Here is a 22,865-nt window from a genome sequence, read left to right on the forward strand (position 1 = left end):
CAGAATTTTGGCTAAGGGAGAGGGCGAGACATGTGGAGAGCATCCAGATACGAGAAAGGCAGTGCAGACTGCGGGGCAGGGTGAGAAACTCGTTCAGATTCCAGAACCTCCCAGGTCTGTCTGCAGAGGGGATGCTGGCTACAGTGGAGGGAGGGTCTGACGGGTAGAAGCTGGCTGGGTGTGGCTGCTTAAAGAGGGTGGGCTGAAATAGGAGAGAGAAGGGTGGTTAAGGCAGCAAGATCTTAGAAGCCATGAATTATAGAGAGTGTCCTTGGACCTGAGGAAGGCACATCCTCACCTGACCTGGAGGGATAGAGGAGGGATGGGCAAATTTCTCAAATAAGGAGACAGGAGGTTTGAGACCATAAGCCATATCACAGGTCAAAGCCTGTGGAGAAACAACAGAAAACTAAGAAGTTCCAATAACAAGATTTTTTTTTACGTAAAACACATAATAGTCTTAATATCTATATATATCAGCCCCTTTTAAAATATGGCACTTAACTCTTAATTTGGCTATCTGCCTCACCCTTTACCATTTTATCAAGGCACCCCAGGTTTCCGACATTTATAACTACTTAACATGTAAGCTTTAAAAAATGTCTTTCTAAAGTGTAATTATGTTTATGTTATGGAACTAAAATAGTAACGTGTTTTTGTTTGGGTTTTTGTGGTGGCAAGGGGGAAAAGTTCCTTGTACTGCAGAAAAGAAGTGATGTTGTTTGCAGTAGAGTTACTTTTCACGTACATGTGTCATTTTAACCAAGCATAGCAAACCAATCTTAAATTTTAGTTTGTTGCTGCTACCTAAAGTAACATTATTGAAGTTTTAAGTCTACCAAGTCATTTCCTTTTGTTAGTTTTGGTGAGTCACATGCTCTCTTTTGACCCCTCCATCCACAAGACTAAGCCGGGAAGATCCCTCCCTGCTCTGAGTCCTGTTCCTTCTTACCACTGTTGATGGACTCCCCATAGAGAGGAGCCACCTTCAGAACAGTCCTTCCAGCCATACTGTGCTTACTTGTAACCCATGGAGTCAAGACCTCACCCAGATATTCTCTTTTATACCCTATCTTAAGTGGTATCTTTTCAACTCTCACTTCATTCTATGTTAATTTTCATTGAAAGAAAACCCTTGATTGTTTCCATATGGGTCTCTTAATTTTTAATATTTTTGTTCAGTTTGCTTAATATTTTTTCCCAAAAAATTCTGATTTTCTACTTGGCCTTTTTTAATATATTGTTCAGATACAAAGGTTTATTTTTTAACATCAGGTTTGTAGAAAACATTAAAAAATTAATAAACATTTATCTTTTCCATTTAAAATTACATTGAGGGGCTGGGGTTGTGGCTCAGTGGTAGAGCACGTACCTAGCATGTGTGAGGCACTGGGTTCAATTCTTAACACTGCATATAAATAAATGAATAAAATAAAGGTCCATCAACATCTTAAAAAATCTTAAAAATTTAAAAAAATTACATTGAATGTTTTGTAAAGAAATATGATCATCATGCCTCAGAAACATTTCATGAAGAACTTCTTTCCTCCTGCTCAGTTTAAAGGTCACTACTGGTCTTGACCCACTTCATCTTTATTCTAAATATATACATATAGATGAATTTAGACCCAGTGTCTCTTTTATTTTCTACTTCTGTGTTGGTCAGCTTTACATCACTGTAACAAATACCTGAGATAATCAACTTAAAAAGAAAAAAATGTTCATTTTGGTTCACAGTTTTAGATGTTCTAGTCTATGATCTGTTGAACGGATTGCTTTAGGCTTCTGTGGGGGTGCCAGATGGCAGGAGGGAACAGCGAGTGATGGAGTAAAACTGCTTATCTCATGGCAGGGAAGCAAAAGAGAGAAAGAGGAAAGTGCCAGGGTCCCACAGTCCCCTTTGAGAGCATGCCCCCATTATGTAAAGACCTTACACTGGGCCCACTCTAAAAGTTTCTATCACGTCCAGATTCCCCTTTGCTGGGGACCAAGGCATTAGCCACATGGGCCTTTGAGGGACATTTAAGATCCAAATTAAAGTGCTAGCGATGTAGCTCAGTGGTAGAGTGCTTGCCTGGCATGTGCAAGGCCCTGGGTTCAATCCCCAGCAACACCCCACCCCAAAAATCCAAATTGTAGCAACTTGTTCATAATATAAAGTCTGAGACTCAGAAAAGATGTGTTTTTAATTTAATCCACTTTAGGTAGACAAAACTTGTGCTCCTGAAATGCCACCATGAGCTACAGATAAGAAAAATTGGAAACAACTGTAAGCAGTCACTCTAGCCAACAAAACAGGAATATCTGTACTTTTTCTTTTGGAAGATTTTATTCATCCAGACAGATTTATAGCATATTACTAGTAACAGATGGGCAGGTAGAGTTATGAGTGATTTTTATAAGTGTGCTTAACATTTTTGATGAAAACATATAAAGCTCATTTTTAAAAAGAGTGACTGTGATGTGTTAAAATTTATCATGCATTTTTAGGTTGACTTTGAAAATGGTATCTGTTGTAATAAATTTACTAAAATAGGGGTTATTACTTTATTGATAATTTTTAAATATTCTATTGCAAGTATACCTTACCGTAAACAATTTTATCTGCTTTTGAATGTTGACTAGTTTCTTTATTCTTAAACGTGAATTTGTCCGTTTCCTTTAAAGATTTAACCTTATTTTAAAAATATTATCAGACTTTGATGTTTAAATTGTAAACTTGATAGATTGTCGTCATTAGGATGTCCACACTTACAGTGTACTCACTGGTGCTTCTTCAAAATGAGGGATTATATTCGGCAACTGGCACCTAGACGAATATCTCCTTTTTCAAGGAAAGGTTGTTAAAAAGTGGACGCCACCTTTAAATAGCTGGAAAATGGCCACATTCTGGATTCTTAGCAATCTTGACAACAGGCCACAAAATTAAAAGTGTCTTGATAAAATTGACAGATAATCTTTGTAGGGCCATGGTGCAAGGTCCAGCACGTGATGGCTTTTTACCATCTTAGCCTTTGTTTTAAAGGACCACCAAGAACGTCTGAGAGAAGAGCGTTGGAACATCACCTCACTTGAGCGAGAGCTGACTGGCTGCGTGAGGTCGCTGTCGGTCCTGAATCCCGTCCTCCTCTCTTCCTCAGATGGCCTGGTGCCTTCAGCAGTCACAGTGTGCTGTCGCTCGGCACCATCACATCCTCTGATTTCTGTTTTTTCATAGTCTTTATGTTTGTGTAGTCACTGATTAAATAAATGGATTTTTGTGCAGAGCATTGTATACATCCTTACTCAATAAATATCTGTGAGTATTTGTGCCAGGCAGTATGTAGGGTGCTGGAGATAGAGATGCCGAGAGAACACACGGCCCCTCCATCAGGAGCCCTTGCTCCAGGGTGATTCGTCCAGTGAATATTGGCAAGTGTGTGTGCAGGCATGTCCTTCTTTGAAAAAAATGCAACTGTTTACCTTGTTGAAAACCAACCGTTGTTTTAATTTTTAAAGGTGAAACTGACATTTGAAAATGCATATGCTGTAAAAAAGGAAGCAAACCAACCAAGAAAGAAGAAGGCACAATCTAACACAAATGATTTAGTCAAACTTCTGTCGGGAGAAGAGGTCGGAAGCATCCAGCAGAATTTCACAGACATGCCTCACATCATCATGTACCTCACGCTGCAGCTTGACTCAGAAGCCTCGAAGGAAGAGGTGAGTGACTTGGGAGGCAGAGGCAGAAGCATGGACCTTTTGTAGTGTTCCTAATAAATGAGCATTTTTGATATGAGAAAGAAGCTACAGTGAATTAACTGTTTTTATTATTATTTAAAACTGTATATTTTATATTCTTTTATATATTAGTATCTCACACTACACATTTGTAAAAGAAAAATGAATTGACTAGTTTTTATTAAGCAGTATATTTAAGCAGTAGGAAAAGGTGAAAGGAGAAGGTGTTGTTGCAGTATCTTCTAAAAGCTAAGGATCTGGGTTTTTTTGTCAGCTTTATTGAGAAATTACTTATATATTACAAATTAAAACAACTTCAAGTGTGCGATTTCACAAGTTTTGACACATTTATGCACTTGTGTAAGCAATATCACACTCGTGATATGGAGCATCTTCACCACCCCGGAGAAGTTCCTGGGCCTTTGGCAGGCAGCCCCCTCCTGCTGGGTACATGTAGTGCTAACATTTTTTTCAGAGGTTGTGAATAGTTTTGGTATCTTATGCATATATACACACATATGTATATTTTTTGGTACTGGGGATTGAACCCAGAGCCACTTAATCACTGAGCCACATCTCCAGCCCTTTTTATTTTTTACTTTGAGATAGGGTCTTGCTGAGTTGCTTAGGGTCTAGCTAAGTTGCTGAGGTTGGCTTTGAAGTCATGATCCTCCTGCCTCAGCCTCCTGAGCCACTGGGATTACAGGCATTTCTCATTATTTCTTGAACATATTTTTATGCCTAGCATAATATTAGATATTGGGCATTTTTATTTGCAAGTGAAGATATTTCCTAGTAAAGATAAGTAACATGCTCACATTCACACAGCTAATAACTGACAAAATTCCTACTTTTACAGAGGTGTTTTGCTTTCCAAATTTTGTGCCTTTTTTATAATACCAGGTTACTTTTCATCATAGTTGTTTTAAGGCTATTAATTGCTTTTTTGCTCAAATTTTCTATATCTGTCACTGAACTTTTTGTCTGCTTGACCTACTCATAGTTAAAAAGAGACATAGAATTCTCTCACTTTGATAAGTATTTGTTCATGTCTTCCTCTGGTTCCACATTTTTTTGGCTTATATATTTTGAGACAATTTTATTAGTTGCATTAACGTTTGAAATTATTTAATCTTTTTGGAGAATTGAACCTTTTAAATTATGATATAACTCTCTCAACCCTAATAATGTTCTGGTTTTTAAAATTAATTAACTTTAGATTTGATTGACACATAGTATTTGTACATATTTTTGAGGTAGAGTATAATGTTTTGATTCATATATACATTGCATAAAGATCAACTCATTAATTAGCATATCCATCACCTTAAACTTTTATCATTTCTTTATGATGAGTACATTCAAAATTCTCTTCTATTTTGAGATATACAAGGCATTATTTTTAACTGTATTCATCCTGCTGTACCAAAACTTATTCCTCCTACTACCTGCATCAATTATACCCTTTGCTAACCTCTTTCTATTCCCCCTCTGCCCTATTCTCCCCAATCTCTGGTAACTACTGTTCTACTCTGAACTTCTGTACAGTCAACATTTTTAGATTCCACATATGAGTGACATCATGTGGTATTTTTTTTCAGTGCCCAACTTACTTCACTTAACATAATGACCTCAAGTTTCATCCATGTTGTTGCAAGTAACAGAATTTCATCCTTTTTTTTATAACTGTTACTCAGCTTTCTGCCACTATGACAAAATATCTGAGAGAATCAGCCTATAAGGATAGGTTTGTTTTAGCTCACAGTTTTGGAGGTTTCAGTCCATGGGTGGTTTGCTTGTTGCTTTTGTACCTCAGCCAGAGGAAGCCACTCACATTGTGGTAACCAGAAAGCAAGAGAAAAATAAGGGTCCCAGAATGCTTTCCAAGGACATGCCCCCACTGACCTAATTTCCTTCCACTTCGCCCTACCTCCTAAAGGCTGTGCCGTCTCCCAGTAGCACTGTAGGCTGGGAATCAAGTCTTCAATACATGGGCCTTTAGAGAGCCTTCCAGATCCAAGCTATAGCAATTACTAAGAAGTATTCTGCTCTGTATGTATACCGCCCTTTCCTTACCCTGTTCATTTGCTGCACCTTCAGGTTGATTCCCTGTCCTGCTATTGTGAAAAGTATCACATAAACGTGGGAAGAATGGTGTTACGTGGGAAGACATGCTGGTTTCCCTTCCTTTGGATATATACCCAGTAGTGGGGTTGCTGGATCATATGGTAGTCCCATTTCTAGGTTTTGAGTACCCTCCGTACTGTTTTCCATAGTGGCTGCACTAATTTACATTCCCATCAACAGTATATAAGAATTCCCTTTCCTCACAAGCATTTATTTGGGGGTTTTTGTTTAATTTGATTTTTGTTTTTTATTTTGTCTTTTTGATAATAGCCATTCTAACTGGGACAAGGTGCTCTCTTCTGGTTTTGTTTTACATTTCACTGAAGGTTAGCAATGTTGAGCATTTCTTCATGTTTCTTGGCAATTTATATGTTTTCTTTTGAGAAATGTTCAGATCTTGAACACATTTTTTAATTGGATTTTTCTCTTTCTTTTGCTGTTAAATTGAGTTCCTTACAGATTCTGGATATTAGCCCCTTGCCAGATGTATGGTTTGCACGCATCTTCCATCCTACCAGGTTGTCTCTTAGTCATGTTGATGGTTTCATTTGCTGTGCAGAAGATTTTTGGTTTGATGTAATCCCATTTGTCAGTTTTTGCTTTTGTTGCCTTGTATTTTGGGGCCTGATTTAAAAAAAAAATCTTGGGTCAGCCTAATGTTCCAAAACATTTCACCTATGTTTTCTCTTAGTAGTTTCATAGCTTTGAATCTTATATTTAAAATTTTATCTACCTATAGTTCTCTTTTTCTTCCTTGTGTTCTTATCTGGTTTTAACATCAGGGTAATGCTGAACTCTTAGGATGAGTTTGGAAGGATTCGCTCCTCCTATTTTTTCTTTTTGAAAAAAATACAGTATTAGCTCTTTATTAAAATAGTTGGTAGAATTCACTAGTGAGCCATCACGTCCTGGGCTTTTCTTTGATGGAAAACTTCCTGATACTGATGTAATCTCATTGCTCATTATTGTTCTCATCAGGATTTTTACTTTTTCATGATTCAAGGTTCTGCCACCCCCAGTATTGCCACAGGCTTGCATATGGACCTTTGGGGGACCTTAAGATCCAACCATAATGGGTATTTGCCTTACATCTTTGAGGATCTTTGTCTAAACTTACTGCTTGCTTTTATCTTGTGAATCCTGCGGTTCTGAAGTCGGAATGCTTTCCTTCAGGGAGAACTTGCTCCTTATGTTTCAGCCTGAGCACTTCAGCCTCTCTTGAGGGTCTCTGCTTAGTGTCATTGTCCTCCTCTCGCTCAACTGCCTTGCCACTAGCCCAGTGCTCCCTGTTCTGACTGAAGCTACTGTGGACATCAGTTCTTAGGACACCCCTGCTTCTGTCCTGTGACCCACAACTCAGCACTCCTGGGGCCCCTGCTTGCTTTACAGTGGTAGGGAAAGTTGTGGAGTGTGGGGAGGTGCTCTTGGGAACCTCCATCCTGCTTGCATGCCAGCAATTCAGCAAGTGTGTTTTGCCCCAGCTTCTGGTTTTACAAAATGAGGGTCTCTAAAAGCATCTTTTCTGTAGTGCTTTGAATACAAGTAACGTCTAAAAAGTTTTCAACTACTCTACATTGTTTTGCTTTTGCAGTCCTTTCACTCTGTATTCCCAATGCCAAAGCCATTTATTCCAAGGGATGTAGTTCTCTGAGTCAATTTAATATTTGAAATGGCAAAGAAGGTATTTACTTTATATTTATTCATATTTTTGCAATTTTCTGTTTTCTGAAAAATACATATAGACTCAGTAATTCTAATTTCTTGTATTATTGACTCCTTATATCTTTAAAACAAGTGAGGCATTTAAGCATTTATTATATAAAACACCCAGCAAATTTCAGGAGTAAGTGCATCCTGAATCTCTCCAGGTCATTTTGTAGTAGGAGACTGCTAAGACCTTTTGTCGTCCTTGCCTTTCTTTCCCTGGGAAAGTGTGTAGATGTTTCACAATTGAACAGGTTTCTGTCTGTTGCCAGCCCTGTATCAGCACTGTAATTAGAAGAGGCTTTTTATTCTTACTGAAGTTGCTGCAAATACATGCTATTAGCAAGTGCTTAAAAATACAGCTAATTAAATTGGTTAGGGACTGTAGAGCTTGCCAGGGCTTTCCTACTGAGCATGTAAGACAGAATGGGGACTTTCTCAATTGACCTTTTTAGCTAGTGTATTTTATAGTGAAATGTCATAGGGTCATTTTGGTTTTTGTGAGTTACATGTTTGATAAAAGCTTTTCTTCTTCAGGTTATAAGACTTGGAGTATAAAGACCATAAGCTGAGCGATTTTAAAAACTAATCAAAGATTTTTTTTTAAACAGTGTTTGGTATTTTTAGTTAAATGCAGTTAAAGCAGTTCATTGGCAAAGGTTTAAACTTAGCAACCACACATAACAGATCTTGATCAATGTTTGACTTAATTTTTAGAGATAAAATAGTGTTTGGTAATCGTTTTTTATACTGGAAATATTGTAAGAAGATTTGAACACTGAGGCAGAGTGTATTTGGCCAACACATCCCACAACAATTTGCATATATTGAATGTGCATAGTAAGTACGAAAGCAGATGTGTATAATGTACCATTATTTATGTTTATCACAATGTAAAAATCACGATGGACACAGTGTCATGTTGCTTGTATAAAGAGACCAAAGCAAGGTGTTTAACACTCTTTAGAAAGATGAAAAACCAAGAAAAATTGCAGGTTCTTATTAAGGAGTTCAGGTTTTCAATTGTGGCGGTATTCGTGTTTATGGATGTAGTCATTGAACAGTAACTGGAAGTTACTCTGCATTCTCCATGGTTTCCATGTAGAAATTTTTATTTTGCCTGCTTTTAATTTGTCTTGTGAGAAAAATAGTTGTTTCCTTAAAAGCAAAAAAGTGAGGCACAAAATGTCTCACCATTTAAAACAAAATATGCTCTCTTTTGATGTTTGAATTAATATTAATTTGTGGTATGCAGACCTTTTCAAATTTAAAACAAATAAGATTTTATAATATCATGTTTGTTTTCTTTATATGTGTCCTACTTTAATTTCATTTTGTATTCTTATTTTGTAAGTTTAATTGCAGTTTTGCCTTGATTTTAAATAAATATTTAATACTTCTGCCAAAATGGATAAAGATTATCTTTTAAAAAGCAATGTGAAAGAAACTGCATTTAAGGACTCCTAAAAGTTGCATGTACTGTGTGCAGCTATGTAACTCTGGAAGGTGGGAATGTCTGTATAATGAAATACAATCAAATATTAGTATTAGAAATTGTTGTTAAGGAGATTAAGATCTAAAACATTTTGAAATTAAATTAATTATAATTTTAATAATCAGTAGTCTAGTTAGTATATATTTTGGTACCATGAGCAATTGGCACTCTAATTTTCAAATGCTAGTTAATGTGTTAAAATTCTAAGCATATTTCTGTCCTTGTGTTTGAATAGAACTCACACTGAAATCAGGATTCTGGTTTGTTTTGTTCTTAATACAAAGTCTAAACCACCCATGACAAAAATAGTGGCTGGAAATTTTGGGGGAGTTTATCATTTCTGTTTCCTTTCATTTAGCAGCAGGAAATTCTTTATCATTATCCAATGTCTGAAGCATCTCAGAAGCTTAAAAGTGTGAGAGGAATTTTTCTCACACTCTGTGACATGCTGGAAAATGTAACTGGGACACAGGTCACTAGGTAAAAATTTTTATTTAGCTTTAACTATGTTTCTTTCAAGTTCTTTTCTTTGATTCTAGCAAAATAGTTAAATTATCTATCTTACAAATATACTTTTATCTATAATGTTAATGCCTATATTGGTAGATAGGATGTCTGCAGAATTTAGTTTCATCTGAGTTGTTTCCACCAGCCATCTATTAAATTTAGAGGGTAGGTTTTCAAGATAGCTGTAGATCTGGGTGTTTCAGCATATTTTAATTAATGGAATTTGGCTAATGCCCTGTATTTCTAATTTCTTCATAAAGGTGGTGTCTTTTAAACATGGTATTATTATGAGTCTAGACTTCATGTTTTTCTCTTTATAATTAACTTGCTAGGCAGTACCTTATGGTTGTCAAGAAAGAACACTTAGTTTTTCATATATTTAGAAAATAATCTATTCTTAAAACAATAATAGAAAGTGCAAAATACTTTAGGAAGAATATTCAGGATAATTTTCATCTATGAGATTTATTCAGTGATGGATAAGCAACTCTAATGTCAAATACTTAAAAAAATATATATATATAACACCATATAGTCAATTAGAGAGCTATTCTGCTTTGATTGATCAAGTCCTGACTGAAATGCCAGGGCCTTTGAGATCAGGAAGCTCAAAATTTTTTGAGTGGTTTTTTTTTTCTCATTATTAAATATTACAAACAAAATTTCTTCCTTACTATTTCAGCAGTTTTAGAGTTTAAAAGAAAGTTTATTTCAAATTAAGATCCCTTATATTAGTGATAAAATACCAAATTGGATTTTCTAGGCTTTTAGTTCATTTCCCATCTTCTGATAAAAATGACACTTCTATGATTTTATAAGAGGTAGGGGCTGGGGAGATAGCTCAGTTGGTAGAGTGCTTGCCTCGCAAGCACAAGACCCTGGGTTCAATCCTCAGCACCACCAAAAAAAAAAAAAAAAAAAAAGAGGTAGAATCTGTAGGTCAAGTGGAAGAGGAATGAATTTCCTTATATTCCTAAATAAGATTCATGTTTAAATCTGAGTTTTGATATAATAAATGTAGAAAGTAGTTAATTTTTATAAGGTAATATCACCAAGACTCCATTTAATATATAAATTCACATTCATAAAAGCATGCTGCAGGCCTGTTTTTATTTTTATATTTTTGCCCTGCTGGGATTGAACCCAGGACATCCTAGGCAAGTGCTGTACCACTGAGCTACTTCCCCAGCCCTTTTTTGTTTTGTTTTATTTTTTTTAACCACCTGTATTGAGCTATCGTTCATAAACAGTACAAATATTTAGCCATTTTAAAAGTGTACAGGTGAGTGGTTTCAAGTGCATTGACAGATGTGTGCACCCATCACCAAACTCAATTTTAGAACGTTTTCATTGCTTGAAAAAGAAACCCGGTGCCCGGTATGGTGGCTCACATCTGTGATCCCAGGGGCTCTGTAGGCTGAGACAGGAAGATAGCAAGTTGAAAGCCAGCTTCAGCAATTTAGCGAGTCCCTGTCCCAAAATAAAAAATAGAAATGGGCTGGGTATGTGGCTCAGTGGTTAAGTGCGCCTGGGTTCAATCCCTGGTACAAAAAAAAAAAAAAAGGGAAAGAAACCCCATGCCCTGTATAATCAGCCTGTCTTCCCCAGGCCAAGCCTAGGCTAATCTGCTTTTCATCCCTACAGATTTCCCTATTCTAGACCTGTCATTTGAGTGGAATCACATGACGTGTGGTTGCTAGTGACTGGCTTCTTTCATTTAGCATAATGTTTCACAGTACAGTCCTCATTTTTAAAGAAAGTGTGTTTTGACTTTCTACACGTTTGCTTTCCCCCCTTACTGTATAGGATAAATGTCATTTTACTTAATAGTTAGATCTTGTTATTAATGATTAGGTATGAGTTAAACATGCAAAAATCATAAATACAGTTAGAAAAACTTTTTTGAGGAAGCAAATAGGAAAATTATTATTTGGGGGATTTTTTAGAAATTTTTTAAACTCTGGTAATATTAATACACAAAAGTACATGTATTTTAAAACAAAAATAATGTACTTTTGAGATAAAAAGTCTATTAATAATTCATATTGAAAATCCCACACACTTTGTTCTCTGTATTTCCATAGTTATTATTATATCTCTTTAATTTTTTCTAGCTTCATGAAACAATTGAAGCACAATAAAGTGAACATTTGTAATATGTACAATTTGATTAGTTCTGACAGTTACAGAGACCACTTGAACGACCACCACAGTGAATATCTCCATCACTCCAAAAATTTTCTTGAGAACATGTTTCAATCTGATGTTTTTGTTCCTTATTTATAGGTCTGTGTTCCCTATTGAATTATTATCGTCTAAGCTGAGATCATTTCTGCCTTCCTTTATTTGTATTGTCTTTAGCAAATCATGCTCATAAATAGGCAGTCACAAAAAATTTATTAAATTGACCAACTAGGATGAATGCTTTCATTTAAAAAAAAATTGTACACAGTAACTTACGATAACAAAAGAATTTCAATTTTTTATAAATACTGAGTCTACTTTTCTTTGGCCTAGGGTTTTTTGGGTTGTTTCTGTTTCTAGAACAGTTTAGAATGTATTTTGTTGTCATATAATTCCTTGCCTTTTCTGTGTGGTAGTTAGGTATATGCCAAGAAATTTGCTTGTTGAGTTTTCAGTTCCTTAAATCATACCATATGTAATCTTTCATGGGTACTTTTTTGTCAATTTATGATATTTAAAGATATTCTAACTTTATTTTAAATTTATTTTTCTTAGCTCATCCCTCCTTTTAAATGGAAAACAAATTCATGTGGCTTACTTGAAAGAATCTGACAAGTTATTGCTAATTGGCTTGCCTGCTGAAGAGTAAGTTGACATTTTTGTTCACATTAAAATCATTTCTAAAATAATGTTAAAACACTATTTCATTAAACTTATGACATTTTTGTCAAAAGGCAAGCTGCCTTAAACATTTTTATGATTTAAAGGTATGTTAAATCAGTGATACAGTTTCCTGTACCCAGTATGAATGGTACAGAGGGTGCCAGGAAGGCCCACTTGGACAGATTAGTAAAGCTGGGTGCTCAAGACACTTCCCTGTTTTGTGGCCAGTACAGAGTTGGCTGAGAGATGATCTGATCCTCTGCTCAATCTTTTGCCACTACTGTGATTTGGATTTGGCATGTTTACAGTTTTTTTTACTGTTGGAGATTTTGAAGAATTAAAGGACAGCAGGAGGGTGGGTGTTTTACCCTGATGTTGAGCACCTTTGACAAAAGAATGACTTCTCTGTTGTTAAATCTAACAATATAATCTTCTATTATCCTGGTTTCCCTCTTAATTTTTTTACAACTATCTTGAAATATATCTTACATTAGTAGATAGAAATAAAAATAGGAGTGATATTTATAATGAACTGGGCACAGGAGTGCATTAGATCTTTTACATTTATTAATCTCATTTAATCTTCAGAATTCACTCCAGATACACTAGTGATTCCTGACTCCATTTTGCAGATGAGGAAAATAGAACCAAGAGAGGGTTAAATAATTGCCAAGGGTTACATAGTCAGCAAGAGGCAAAATTGGAAATTGTAATAAAATCTGAATTTTACCACGCTGACACTAACATGTCATAGGATGTCAAAACCTAAGAGGGACGCGCAGTACAACTTGGAGAGCAATCCCCAAGGAGATGGCTTTAAAACACTGCTGGAATGGTCATATAGCCCGGTTCAGGAATTTTGTTTTTCAACATTGAGATGTGTTTATTAAAAACAGGCAGTTAAGATTCAGATTCATATGTGGCTAACACACAGAAAAAACTGAATAACTATTATGTGTATACATTGTTGCCTGCACTCCACAGAGAGAACTTCCCTTGATAGTAATCATCCAAGTTCTGAAGCATTACCCCTATTATTTTTATTTTTGAATTAGATCATTATAGTCATGCATAATAGTTGGGTTCATCTTAACAAATCATATATGCTTGGAATTTGATTTGTTCAATGATTTTTAAAACCTGTAATTTAAATTCTCACCTAAACTTGAGAACTATTTGGGCAACCTTTATTGAACTATGAAACACAATTTAATTTCCCCCTTTGGTCCTTAGAACTATGGCATGTTGTCTACCAAATAGCAATCAAATTTTAAAATAAATACTATAGTATGTGAATGATATAAATTTAGATAAAATTTCTTTTAGTGTTTCTCTAGGGTTTAAGCTTCCCGAGAAAGAAAAAGGTGGACTGAAAAAGTGCATTATACAATGTGAACACAGATATGATGGTTTTCTGTTACTGATGACTATGTTAACCAGATTTCTTTCATATATAATGGTGCATTAACTGTTGCTGTGTAACAGTCTCCATAAATATTTGGGGATAATTCTGGGCTGGGGATGTGGCTCAGTAGTAGACCTTGGCATCACAAGGCCCTGGGTTTGATTCTCCAGAACCAAAAAATCAAAACAAAACCCACCAAACTTAGTAATAATTCCAACCCAAATAACAAACATTTATCATCTCAAAGTTGTTGAGATAGCAACACTTTAGGAGCAACACAGGTGGGTGGTTCTAGCTCGGGGTCTCTCTTGAGTTGCAGTCCAGTGTTGGGGAGGAGAGTCGTCTGAAGGCTTACCTGGAGCTGGGAGTCTCTGCATAGAGCTGCTTGAGTGTCCTCAGAACACGTCATCAGCAGGCTTCCCCCAAATCAAGTGGTCCAAAAGAGAGAAGGGTGGTCTGTAAGACTTGATAGCTCTGTCTTAGAAGTGACCCTCTGTTATTTCCATGTCATGCTGTTTGTTAGAATTGAGTTACTAAATCCAGCTCACACTCAGGGAGAGGAATTGAGCTTCACTTCTTGAGGAGAGTATCACACAATTTGTGGATATGTTTTACCATCATACAACGGGAACTCAAGAGTTGGCTTCAGTAAATGATTTCAAAATGATTGTGTTTTGAAGGTGACTTTAGTTTTGGATAGAAAGAGTGGTAATGTATGATAAATGAGTTCAAATTTTTAAGAGGAAAGGATAATGGTACTTTGACATACACTAGATGATAGCACTTTTTTATTTCCCCCACATTTTATTCTTGGTGCATTATAGTCGTATATAGTGATAGAATTTGTTGTTACATATTTGTACATGCACACAATATACAATATAACAGTAATATAATTTGTCCAATATCATTCCCCAGCACTTTCCCCTCCCTTCCCCCCACACCCCTTGGTCCCTTTTCCCTGCTCATCTCTGTTCGATTTTCATGAGATCCGCCCCACCTTTCTTTTTCTTTTTCCCCTCTAGCTTCCACTTGTGAGAGAAAACACATCCCTTGACCTTGTGAGTTTGACTTATTTCACAAAATATGATGGTCTCTACTTCCATCCATTTTCCTGCAGATGACATAATTTCATTTTTCTTATAGTTCAGTAAAACTCCATTATGGGTATATACCACATTTTCTTATTCATTCATCTGTAGAGGGACACCTAGGCTGGTTCCATAGTTTGGCCATTGTGAATTGGCTGCTGTAAACATGGGCATGCATGTTCCACTCTAGTATGGTGACTTTAATGCTTTAGGATAATTAGGAGTGGTGTAGCTGGTGTGGCTTCCATTCCTAGCCTTTTGAGGAACCTCCATAGTGATTTCCAAGGTGTTGGTACTACTTTAAAATCCCACCAACAGTGTAAAAGTGTTCCTTTTTCTGAATCTCCTCTCCAACATTTATTTTTGTTTGTATTCTTGATGGCTATCATTCTGATGGGAATGAAATGAAATAGTTGAAATCTCAGTGTAGTTTAGATTTGAATTTTCCTAATCGCTAATGATGTTGAACATGGTTTCATATATTTTTTGACTATTTGTTTTTCTTCTTTTGAGAAGTTCAATTTGTTTGCCCATATATTAATTGGGTTATTTGATTTTTTTGGTGTAAAGTTTTTTGAGTTCTTTATATATTCTAGATATTAATCTTCTGTCAGAAGAGTAGCTAGTAAGGATTTTTCTCCTATTCTAATAGGTTCTCTCTTCACATTTCAAATTGCTTACTTTGCTGTACAGAAGATTTTTAATACCCTCGCATTTATTAACTCTTGGCATTATTTACTGAGCTATCAAGTTCTATTGAGAAAGTTGTTGCTTATGCCTAAAAGCTGGAGTGTTAACCTATGTTTTTTCCAAGAGATTGCATAGTTTCTGATCTAATTCTAGGTCTGTGATCCATTTTGAGTTGATTTTTGTGCAGGGCGAGAAGAAAGGGTCTATTTTCATTCTTCTACATATGGATAACCAGTTTTCTAGCACCATTTGTTAAAAATATCATCTTTTCTCCATTGTATGCTTTTGGTACCATTGTCAAGGATCAGATGATTCTACCTGTGTGGGTTTATCTCTGTGTCTTTAGTCATGCTCTGTTGGTCTGGGTGTCTGTTTATGCCAGTACCCTGCAAGTTTTGTTACTATAGCTCTGTAGTATAATTTGCAATCAGGTACTGTGATGCCTCTAGCATTGCTTTTTTTGACTTAGAATTGCTTTGGTTCTTCTGGGTCTTTTATTCTTCCAAATCAACTTCAGGGCTATTTTCTAGTTCTGTCAAGAATATCATTGGTATTTTGATGGGGATTGCATTTAATTTGTATATCGCTTTTTGGTAGTATGGCCATTTTAATAATATTCTGCCTATCTATTTACTTTCAGCCTGTGTCTGTCTTTGCCTGTAAAGTGTGGCTCTTGCAAACAGCGTGGATCTTGTTTTTTAATCCATTCAGTCAGCCTATGTCTTTTAATTGAAGAGCTGAGACCATTTACATCCAGTGTTATTATGGAAAGATGTTTATTAATTTGTGCTGTTTTGGCTTATGTCTAAGGTTTAATTTGGTTCTGTTTCTCATTTGCTTAGCTACTTTTCAAATGAGATTTGTTCATTTGTGAGCTCTAGGGTTTGTCTGGAGTATTTCTTTAAGTAAGTTCTTTAGTACCAGTTTAGTATCCATGAATTCTTTGAGTTTTTGCTTATCTTGGAAGGTTCTTTTTTTTTTTTTTTTTTTTCCTTCTTTGGTTTTGAAGGATAACTACTGGATGTAGCAGTCTTGGTTGACATTTTCTTTCTTTCAGGACTTGAAATACAAGTTATTTGAGTTTATACTGAGAAATCAGAAATGATTTTGATTGGCTTGCCCATTATGACCTGACATTTTTCCCTTGAGACTTTTGAAATTCTGTGCTTGTTCTGTATGCTAGGCATTTTAATTGTAATGTGTTATTTTTTCTTATCTTGTCTGTACAGGGCTCTGAATGTCTCCTATATCTGGATGTCCAGCTCATTCTCAAGGTTTAGAAAGTTTTCTTTTATTATTTTCCTGAAAAGGTTATCCATTCTATTAGCCTGCATGTCACAACCCTTCTCAATTCTAGTGATTCTTAAATTTGGTTTCTCAGTGTTGTCTCACAGTTCTTGTACATTCTGAGCATGGTTCCTTATTTTCTTTTCTTTGACGCTGTCTAAATGTTCAAGCTGGCCACTTTGCCCTCCAGCCCCCATATTCTGCCTTCAGCATGGTTTGCTCTATTAGACTTTTACTGGTGGGTGTGGCATAAGTCTGTCAGGCCTCAGAGTCCTTGTTGGATGGTGTCTGCTCTGGAGAGATTCAATCAACACACTTTCAGGGCTTGGCAGTTGCTGATCTCTTTTGGAAGTCTGGATCTCAGGAGCCTCCCAAGAATTCCACTCCCAGGTCAGGGAGCTAATCCCTCACACATTCTGCTGTCCAGGCACTTATCCTTTTGGGCTTAGTCCCGGAGTATATTCACACCTCCCTGTTCAGATTCCCGACCCACTTTAGCTGGTCCTATGAGCCACCAGACTCAAAAGAGAAATGAATTGGGTTCCCCTTCACTTTTCAACTTGAATCCCCCTGAGGACAGTCTTCTCTGTGCCTGTTTCACTTCCTTTCTGCTAGGGTACACTTTAGGCCACATGGCAGGCACTTGTCGGGACACTCTGGCTTGTTTGCCCTGATCTCCTGGCTCTGCAGCAGCTGCAGTGTGGCTGCCTCAAGATGGCTCCGCCTCAGCTCTCTGCAGCTAGTTGGGAAACAGCACAGAGTGCATAGTGCAGCCTCTGGATCAGCCAAGTTCAGGCCTCTTTTCTTGTCTCAGGTTTTTCTGTGCCAAATCTGTTTCTCTCTCTCCCTCTGTGATGAATCAGTGCCACTACAGCTGCCGCTGCCATAACCAGCTTGGCTCCAATGTGCTCCTTCTTCTTTACTATACCTAAATTTCTGTCTCTAAGACACACTCATTGTCCAATATTGAATTTTAGTAAGCTTCTTCTTTCACCCACCTCACTGAGGAGCAACCCTGAGCCATGGAGCAACTAGGGAGGTTAAATAATTTACATTATGGTGATATAAAAAGTCCATTTTGATTCACACTAGAAGCCCAAACGTAGACCTGAGAGTGATCAGTTGCTAATGTAGTAAGCAAACATTTTTCACAGTTCTGCTCATAGTTGACATGCACCCTACTTATGATATCTATCATTTGATTATTATAAATGAATAAATGTTTTTTTCTTTTTTTTTAAGAGTTCCTCTTCCTCAGCTAAGGAATATGATAGAAGATGTTGCCCAAACCTTAAAATTTATGTATGGTTCTTTAGATAGGTAAGTACTTCTTTGATCTGAATCTCAAGTTTTAAATATATGATTCTGTGTCACCTTTGACCCGTATACTGTTTTTTGCTTGAAAGTTAGCCATGTAGTTCCTCTCTTCTTCCATATTATAATTTTCTCATATTTTGTACTGGTTTTTATTTTGTAATGCTGGGCAGTTGTTGGTTTTTTTTGTTTGTTTGTTTGTTTGTTTTATCCATTTCTTTTTTTCCTTTTTTTAGGGTGGTTCATTAATGAAATTTTTAGTGGACTAGTGATACTATATTATACAGTGATCATTATGAAATGTAGTGAGTTGGTATATTTCTGTAGGGACAAATGTCAAGAGTATTTCTTCATAACAGATAAAGAGAAAAGTAAGATTTTAAATAAAGTTTTGTATTTTCTCTCCCTTTGAGACCATTGTCCAGTTCATTCTACTAAAATATAATACTTCTTTCTCAAAAAATTTTTAGTTAAAAAAATGTGTGGTAGAGAAGGCATTGACCAGTTTCATGTTATTCCTCTATTTCTACACAATATGAATTTATATACTCTTCCTTTACACAGTGAGTCTGTATTAGACATATCTTTCTGCTTCTTGCTTTTCTAGCCTTACAGTATAATGTCATGCACATTTCTTGATTCGAAGGTGAAAATTTGAGATAACTTTTCAACATTCAACCATGCAAAATCATGGATGGAAAACGGATATTTCTCTTAATGGGATTTTTTTCTACATTTAATACTTTTAAGGACTAATATATTTTGGCTTCCAAAGCCTTGAGAGTATATCAGCATAAAAATCCAAAGACAGTTTACACATCTTTCCTAACCATGGTGCTCTGTTTTATCTATGGTGGATCTTTATTGTTAACTGTTCTCAAAGCAACATGGGAGAATTTTCTATGATTATGTCATCTGGCAAAACTGTCTGGTTCACACTGTTTCACTGGAGGAGCCTAGAGGAGGTACATTCCTCCCAGCCTGATAACTCACCAGTGTTTTCCAAATGAGTGGGCTACAAAAAGCAGGGCATCTATAAATAGTGCTTTTACCCTTTACTAATAAGAAAATGTTTAATGACGAGTAAGAGTGTACTTATAAACTATGTCCTTAAATTTACACAAGAGAAGCAAACTGCTATATCATACCACATACTGCAAATTTTTTTGAAGCTTTCCTTACCAGTAAATAGGCATTTTAAGTTTACGTTTCTGCAATGAATTTAATACATGGAAACAGTCAACTGAAGTTGCTCTGAAAATTTCTAGTGAAGAAGGTGGAGGGACTCAGTTTCTCTGAATTTCATCTTGAAATTTAGCTTTCATTGGAAATGTCTCCAAGATGGGAGCAAATTTAGTTTCTATTTGTTTAAGTGAGAATTTGAAGGACAAAAAAAAATGTCAAGATTCACTGAATTCTTAAAACCAAGAAGCAATATGAATCCACTATGTTAATAGACTTTTTGTAATATTTTAATAAATTTTTTTTCTGATTATGGAACAAATTAAGGACCACTGTGAAAAATTACAAAAATATTTTTTAAAGTCCAAAGACCTAATTATCTTTTTTAAAGTCATGAGCTGTTTAGTTCCGTTAGCCACAGAAAACTGATTTACATATTAATAGGTTAGTATTATGCTCAAATTAAAGATACAACATTTTCCTTCACCATTCCCAGCCATCCATCAGCAAGCCTTGATCTGTCTTGATCTGTCTGTCTCAAGCTTGTCTCCAGTCCATCCCTCTCTCCACGTCCTCCTTGCCCTGTGAAACCACAGTAACCTAACTGGTGTTCTTACTTCCTTACTGGCCATTTTAATTAATTTTCATAAAGCAGTTAAAGTTATCTTTCTATACTATTATCTGACTCCTCTCTACCTGTTTGACTTCAGATCTCAAACCACACCCCGCTTTCTACCCTGTACTACAGGGTAAAGCTTAGGGCTTTTATGTTCTTTCCTCATTGGGATATCAGCTTAAATGCCTCATGCTTAGAAACTCTTAATTATTTTATCTAACTTAGCTAAGTAGCCAGGCATGGTGGTACACACCTGTAGTTCTTGAGAGTTGAAGACCAACCTAGGCAATGCAGGGAAACTTTGACTTAAAAATAAGAAAATAAAATAACTAACCAATCCCACTGCCCATTCACCATTCACACTAGGCCATTCTCTGCATAGCCCTGTGTAGGTGGGTATTCATGGTGTTTCCAGTTGTTCATTTGTTGTCTTTCTCTGTTAGGATGATGAGCTCCCCACAAGCTCCTTGTCTTTTGGCTTGACATTACTGCTGTGCCTCCAGAATGGAGATGGTGCCTGGGGCATGTAGGCACTCAGATATTTGCTGGACGTATCAGTGAATGTTATTTTCTTTTGTTTTGTTTTCTGGTATTGGGGACTTGAACTCAGGGATGCTTTACTACTGAGCCACATCTCCAGCCCTTTTTATCTTTTATTTTGTGTCAGAGTCTTGCCAGAGTTGTTCAGCACCTTGCTTAGTTGCTGAAGCTGGCCTCAAACTTGTGATTCTCCTGCCTCAGCCTCCTAAACTGCTGGGATTACAGGTGCACCAAGTGTGCGCCACCATATCCAGCAATGAATATTATTTTGTCATGTTAATGTCACATGTACCAGTTATTGTGTGAGCTAGTGGCTATTCCAGTGAATGGTTGTACTTGGTACTGTGTTGCTTTTACATGGGTAAAAACCAAATATCTCTCTCCCTCTCTCCTCCAACAGTTATGCCTTCAGTAATGGAAAAGGAAAAGAATAATTTATGTTCCTTATTTCATTTACTATGTGTTACATTAATAAGTAATAAGAATACTAAGAACTTAGGTATATTGTGTACGAGGTAGTTTATGGTGAGTTAGATTATATTAACCCGTTTTTACAGAGTTGGAAGCCATAATTCAGAGAGGTTAGGTGATTTGTCCTATGAGAGCTGTCTAGTAAGAGAAGGGCAAAGCCAAGTCTCTCTATTACAAAGGTCAGAATCTCTTTATTATCTTATATTTTGCCTCAAAGATAGTGGGAGTAATAAATGGTTGAGAATAGTCAGAGGTAAAAGCAACTTATATTTTCTACAAAAAAACAAACAAAAAACTAAAAGCCCCGGTTGTCCTAACTTCAGTTCTTATTCTTTCAGCTCCTTTTGCCAGGTTAGGAATGTTCCTCGTTTGGATCATTTCTTCGCCTTGTTCTTTCAACGAGCACTGCAGCCTGCGAACCCCACTTCCTGTGCTAGTCCCAGTGCTCAGCAGTACCACACTTCCAGTGCAGCGCTTGCAGATAGCCTCCCTGGAGTCCAGTGGCTCACACTCCCACAGGAAATCAAGGTAGCGTTAGGTGTCAAAAGTAAGAATCAGGGGCTGGGGAGATGGCTCAGTTGGTAGAGTGTTTGCCTTGCAAGCACAAGGCCCTGGGTTCAATCCCCAGCACCACAAAAAAAAAAAAAAAAAAAAAAAAGTAAGCATCAGAGTCCTCTGATAATAACAAAATCATTCATTTCTTTAACTTGTGTGTGTGTCTGTGTGTGGTGGGGTGGAACCCAGGAGTCTTATGCATGCTAAACATGTACCTGACCATTGAGCTACACCCCAGCCCAGCAAAATCTTTCTTTACATGAACAAATGTGTTTAGCTTTTGGTTTGTCCCATACATAGCTTACCAAGCATGATGGTTAAATATTACCAGCATGACATTAATTGTAGATTATATTGTCTGTACACCCAGAATAACTTTACTGTTAAATTACTGACAAGGTCATTTCAGAGGTTTTCATCAGTGCAGATCACCATATAATCTGTTTAGTTACAGCATCCTTATTAGTATTTAAAAGAGCACTATTTCATAGCCATTTCTCTGCCCATGGAAAAAAATCTAAAAAAAAATCTAATTCATGATTCTATTCCTCATGAAACTCTATAACATGTGACTAAATAAATGCCTTCTAGACAGCTGAATAATTATTTCAGTTGATAGATCAATCTCCTTACTCAGTTTCTCATGTACAAAGTAGGAAAAATAATAGTACAAACTTCATAAAGGAGGTATAAGTTACTGCATGTAAAGTGCGATTTTGCCTGGCACACTATAGTTGTGGTTGTGGAAGTATTATTATATAATTATATTTGAAAGGAACTGACATATTAAAGCAAGTTTTAAAGATACTTCACTTGCTGCTGTTTTTATTTTGTTCTAATCTATCCACTGCCTTGTGCTGCCTCCTCTGCTCTCTCCAGCTAATAGTCATCATTTTCCTAACTCATCTAAAATGCCAAAAGTGTAAGATATAGAAATGGACCTCACCAGTGTTTTCATAAGAAAGTGTAAGTGTTCATTCAATAAAAGAAGTAACTAGATAACATTGCCTTACGGTAGGAAAACCCTGCCTTCAGAGGGTCTCTGCCTTGGAAAGGCGCAGGGCCACCCGGGCCCACTTCTTGAGTCAGAAGGTCCCAACTCATGAAGCCTGCCATTCTGGGTGGCACTTACCCAGCTTCTTGCTCCATCTCAGAGTCTCTTCGTTAAAGAAACCTCTTGGTCAAAATATGTTGTCTCTTCTTTCTGTGATAGTAAAGGTCGTTAATGTTTTTAGGGGCATCATTTTTATAGTTTAGAGTCATTAAGTATTATCTCCCTCTAAGATTTAAGACATTTTAAAATGTAATCTATTT

General features: G+C 36.5%; 1 protein-coding gene across 2 annotated transcripts in view; it reads left to right on the plus strand.

Moving 5' to 3' along the window:
• The window catches only part of INTU (inturned planar cell polarity protein), an 84,656-nt gene that overhangs the window by 35,195 nt on the left and 26,596 nt on the right, over positions 1 to 22,865 (plus strand). The window contains exons 4-8 of one of the 2 annotated variants that reach the window (XM_079153678.1): positions 3,499 to 3,702; positions 9,405 to 9,526; positions 12,293 to 12,382; positions 18,116 to 18,193; positions 21,335 to 21,524. In XM_079153678.1, coding sequence (XP_079009804.1) covers positions 3,499 to 3,702; positions 9,405 to 9,526; positions 12,293 to 12,382; positions 18,116 to 18,193; positions 21,335 to 21,524 — 684 coding nt within the window. The remainder of the gene's footprint in view (positions 1 to 3,498; positions 3,703 to 9,404; positions 9,527 to 12,292; positions 12,383 to 18,115; positions 18,194 to 21,334; positions 21,525 to 22,865) is intronic. The other variant, XM_079153679.1, reaches the window with a different exon arrangement.

The sequence above is a fragment of the Sciurus vulgaris genome, assembly GCF_902686455.1.
Source record: "Sciurus vulgaris genome assembly, chromosome: 9".
Taxonomy (NCBI): domain Eukaryota; kingdom Metazoa; phylum Chordata; class Mammalia; order Rodentia; family Sciuridae; genus Sciurus; species Sciurus vulgaris.